This window comes from Rhizophagus irregularis, chromosome 6 (assembly GCF_026210795.1).
Source record: "Rhizophagus irregularis chromosome 6, complete sequence".
In the NCBI taxonomy this organism is placed as follows: domain Eukaryota; kingdom Fungi; phylum Glomeromycota; class Glomeromycetes; order Glomerales; family Glomeraceae; genus Rhizophagus; species Rhizophagus irregularis.
The window spans coordinates 3821509-3827174 of NC_089434.1; the positions used below are offsets into that span (position 1 = coordinate 3821509).

Here is a 5666-nt window from a genome sequence, read left to right on the forward strand (position 1 = left end):
TAAACAAATATTATAGTTTGTTTACACATATTTCAAATTATAGTTTGAGCATTTTGGCCAAAGTAAATCTTGCTCTTTAATTGAAAGTAGTTCAGCAAGTTTGAAGCTGTTAAGATATTAATCTACATGAAAGCACAGTTAATATTTTTGGAGTTATTTACATTTTTACATGATAGTACTAAGTTACAAATTTTTTTACCTTCAGAGCGTATTTTGGGCAGTTTAGTCAAAGTAAATCGACTTCTTATATTAATTGAAAGTTTTTTGGCGGGTCAAAATCTGCTTGGATATTAATTTTCATGAAGGTACAGTTAATACTTGAAGGGTTATTCACGTTTTTCATAATGGAATTTTATTTTTTCCATTTTATCATTTTAGAGCGTATTTTCGGCACTTTAGTCAAAGTAAATCGACTTCTTATATTAACTGAATGTTGTTCAGCGGGTCATAATCTGCTTGGATATTAATTTTCATGAAGGTACAGTTAATACATGAAGAGTTATTCACGTTTTTCACAACGGTACTCATTCACGAATTTTATTTTTTCTGTTTTGTCACTTCAGAGCGTATTTTAGGCACATTAGTCAAAGTAAATCAACTTCTTATATTAATTGAAAGTTATTCAGCGAGTTATAATCTGTTTGAATATTAGTTTTCATGAAGGTAAAGTTAATACTTGAAGAGTTATTCACATTTTTCACAATGATACTCATTCACGAATTTTATTTTTTTTCATTTTGTCACTTCAGAGCGTATTTTGAGCATTTTAGTCAAAGTAAATTGACTTCTTATATTAATTGAATGTTTTTCTGTGGGTCATAATCTGCTTGGATATTAATTTTCATGAAGGTACAGTTAATACTCGAAGGGTTATTCACATTTTTCACAACGGTACTCATTCATGAATTTTATTTTTTCTGTTTTGTCACTTCAGAACGTATTTTGAACATTTTGGTCAAAGGAAATTGACTTCTTTTATTAATTGAAAGTTGTTCAGCAGTCAAAATCCAATTTTTATGAAAATGCTGTGGAGTAATTTATATTTTTTATGATCATACTATACTGAATTGCAAATATATTTACATTCATTAATGTATTTTTAAAATTTAAATTTTTATTTAATATTACTTAATAAAGCATTATTATTTAAAATTAAATTTAATATTACAATATAAATTTTTCTTTATTTTTTACCATACAAAAAAATTGTATATGGATTATGGAATCTACATTTTTATATTGGTAATACACTAACGATCTATAAAATTGGCCGTAAAAGTCACAAATTGGACAGATGTAGCCAAAAATTGGCTATCTGATTTTTTGCCAATTTTTACTTATTCTGATTCTTTTTTTAACGCATTTATTTATTAAGTTCATAAATAATTACATAATTAATATACTTATTCTGATAATAGGCAGTATATATAAAGTAAATTGCATGTATACAAAAGGTTAACAATAAATGCGAATAAATGAAACTTAATAAATAAATGCAATGTATGAAACATTATAAATTAATGAAATACATTAGTATTAAAAAACAGATGCTTAAATATTGGAATGTATTGTGTCTTTTAATTATATGAAATGTGGAAAAACTTTTAAATGGCCTGGAATTTCATGATATGTATTCTATTTATAATAAATATTTGAATTTAATTAAGTACTTTAAAATGTGGAATATTAAAAAATATGGAGATTTTATTTTTTTATAAGCATACAGTATGAATATACAGTATAAAAAAAAGATATATCATTTTATTGTTTCAAAATATAAATGGATTAATGGAGTTTTTTTCTTTATATAAATCATGTTAAAATCACATCACAAAATATCTTTTACAAAATAAATATAATTTCATCCATATTATGTTTCTATATTTTCATATCAATTTTTATTATTTTTTTTTGCCACTATTTTATTAATAGAAAATTTAAAAACAAATTTTATAGTGATAAAAAAATTATTAAAAACACTAAATAAATAAAAGAATTACAATGATGGAAAAAAAATTGGCTTTGACTGAAAAAGAAATAATATTCATTTAAAAAAAATTTGTAATTACAAAAACTGACAAACTAAGTTTTTTTGTAAAAAAAGTGATTAAAATTTCATTAACCAGAAAATTATATTAACAATAAAGAATTGTGTATAATATGACCCGACCGCCAATCAAATAACATGGACAGATCATATTACATACAGATGGTGGCCTAAATGATCTGGCCACTTTTCAAAATTAAAAAATTTTTGTTTTATAAAATGAAAATAAAAATTTAACATGTTCATTATGCCTTCCTTTATTGAATTTTACAAAAATTTAATAATTAATTCTATTTCCATTCGTGGAAATAACAGTATTGACCCTCTGAGGCATACTATCAATTAATTTTCGATAATATTCAGGAGGGAGATCATCCCATGCAACCTTGACATATACTTAACATTATCATCATATCTAAAAATCAATACAAACTATTATATTTATATTTATCTTTATATTATCACTTAACATGTTACAGGATTAATTCATTTTGGTCATTAAATATAATATTTCTTTAATAAAACTAATAAACTCAAAATAAACCATAAAATTTATTATTTGATAAATATACAAAATACAAATCAACTTTTTAATATAAACCCTATTATATTACTTAAAATATATATAAATAATTACTGAATAATGCAATAATTATATTATAACTCACTAACAATACCAAATTACCCTAGTTTTACATTATTAATTAATTTTCTGCTTTCAAATGTTAAAAGATTTTTTTTCTGTATTCTTCTGCTTCTTTGAATTGACTTCTAATTTTATAATATTGTTCTTTTCTGATCGATCTGATTCATTTAAATGTAAGTGCATCCATAGTATAAAAAAATAAGAACACAACATGAACGCAAATTTCAATCTTTGTGGTGAAGCAATTTGAAGATTGTTTTGCATTTTCATAATATACTTTGACATTTTTCAAATATAATAAATTTTTATTGCTCTATAGTGTTAAGTTTTTTATAGACAATACAACAACTGAATATATGATTGGTAATATTAAAAGGATTTTACTAAGCATCACCGGTGTCCTGTAAAATAAGTCAATCCATTTTTTTATTCCATCATTTTTTCGTAAAAGACTCATATTTCCAGAATTAATAACTTTATATTACAGAATTTATCAAATTATTTACAATTTCTGTGAACGGATCTGTGAAAGGCTTATTTTTACAGAGTCTTTACAGAAATAATGGATAAAATTTTTTATAGGGTGGTGAAATTATGATGTAATGCCGGCCAGTATCTTATTAGATTTTTAATTCTGGTCAAAAGTACATCATAATGCTGGTATGGTGACTATCATTACCAGTAAGCATTAGCAATTTTCATATTAATTTTTAGATACATTCAACTGAAGATAGTTTGCTGAGATTGGGACATTTGGTTGTACTCCAACTTGATTGTTCTAAATTAGTATAGATAAATTTGGAATATGGTCAGATTTAGGCATAAAATGTTCTGAACTTGGCTATATTCCAGGTTTGATTTGATTTTAACATGTTAATTTAGGCAAATTTAAATTTGATGATCATTATTACAACAATATTTAAATATTAAAAGATAAATTATTCAATTACAAACTGATTTTATTTATGTAAAAATGTTTTACAAATACTCACTAGTCTATAATCAATGTCAAATAAAAAAAAAAAACTATTTATAAAGAAATAAAATATTTGTTCAATTACAAACTGATTAAACTGATTTCACCTAGTTTACAAATACCTCATAATTAGTGTTGAACAAAAAACAATCAATCAAGAAAAAAATTATGATTTTACAATGATTTTCTTTATTCCCTTTGATTAATTATTTTCATTTTAGACTTATAACCTATTAAATAAATTTAATAATTTATAAATTTTAAATATTTTTTAATTAAAAAAAAATAAATAAATAAACATAATTAACTTACATTGTGAAGTCAATAACTTCCATTGAATAAAGATTTTTTGTAAATGGATTAAGTAATCGAGATGTGTAATAAGCTTCTGGATGAGTAGTTGATTGAATACTTTCAATAGATAAAAGATTTGCTTTTCTATATTCTTCTGCTTTTTCAAATTGCTTTTTAATTTCCTTATCTTCAGCAAAATAAAATGATCCAACCAGTATCCCTAAGTCAATAGCACTTGGTCTATTATTTGGATTTGAATCCCAACACTTTTTCATTAATTCACCATAACATTTTGGTATTTCTGGTTCATTTATTTCAGGTCTAAAAGAACTGAATTTCATACCTTATTAAAAAATTTATCGACATTATTTTGCAAGTTGTAAAATTTTAAAGTAATTTTGATTCTTATTTGTTAAATTTCTTTGATATATTTTTTTATATTTATCATAATTTAACTGACCATTTTTCCATATTGCTGAATATATTGTAATATAATCTTCTTTGTTTATTTTTTTAATATTATTAAACTGATTGTATGGTATCCATTCAACTATTATATCATAATAATGATTAATTTTTAGTTGAAATTCTTGAATAAAATTATTAACTTTTTCATTTCCACTTGTCCAATTTGTAAAATTTTTCTTTAGATAATTTATTTCACATGGTTTACACCTTTTGAACCACATATGATTTGTATATTGCTCACCACATTTTTCACAATATTCATCTTTAAGAAACATTATATAATCTTTTGTATCTGGATTTTGAGATAATCCATATATATTATCAATTATATATAGCTTTGAATATTCATTATCCTATTAAAAATAAGAAAAAAAATATTACTAAAAAATAATATAATATAAAGGAAATTTATAAGAAACTTTCTTACCTCACTTAAAATTCAGTAATATCTTGTGTATTATAACATATCAAAGTAACTTTTTTATTTTGATTTATAAAATCTCTCTTATATATTTTTTTATTTATATCATACTTTAATGGACTACTTTTCCATATTGCTGTACATATTGTAATAATACCATTTTTGCCTGTTTCTTTAATTTTGTACAACTGTTCATATGATATCCATTCAAGTATTGGATCATTGTAGTGATCAACATGATTTAGTTGCCTATCTTGAATGAAATTATCAACTTTTTCATTTCCACTAGTCCAATTTATAAAATTTTCCTTCAAATTGCTTATTTGACATGGTTTACACCATTTATAAAATGTATTTGTATATTCTTCACAACATTTTTCACAATATTCATCTTGAATAATTATTATATAATCTTTTGTATCTGGATTTTGTGATATTCCATATATTGGAAGAGCATTACTATTACGTCCCTTTGTTTGAAGATTAATTAGTATAAAAAATAATATAAAAAAAAAATATTTATATTAAATTTCATACCTTGCTTAATAATTCGTTGGTAATATTTTGTGAATTATGCATATATTTTAAAGCAACTTGTTTTTTTCCTAACTTTCTTTTATATTCTTTTTTATAAAGACAATAATATAAAGGACCGTCCTCCCATATTGTTGAATATATTGTACTAAAACCATCTTTTCTTATTTCTTTAATATTATTAAGCTGGTCATATGGTATCCATTCGATTATTATATCATTGTAATCATTAATTTTTAATTGAAATTCTTGAATAAAATTATCAACTATTTCATTTCCA

At 22.9% G+C, this 5666-nt stretch overlaps 1 protein-coding gene across 1 annotated transcript; it reads right to left on the bottom strand.

The window, feature by feature from the left end:
* Positions 1-3892: 3892 nt before the first annotated feature.
* On the bottom strand, positions 3893-5431 carry OCT59_026559 (uncharacterized protein; the record flags this gene model as incomplete). Its single annotated transcript, XM_066143236.1, has 5 exons — positions 3893-3899; positions 3982-4306; positions 4673-4784; positions 5125-5322; positions 5390-5431. 5 exons carry the CDS (start codon positions 5429-5431, stop codon positions 3893-3895), a joined length of 684 nt encoding a protein of 227 aa, XP_065992774.1.
* Positions 5432-5666: the final 235 nt, after the last annotated feature.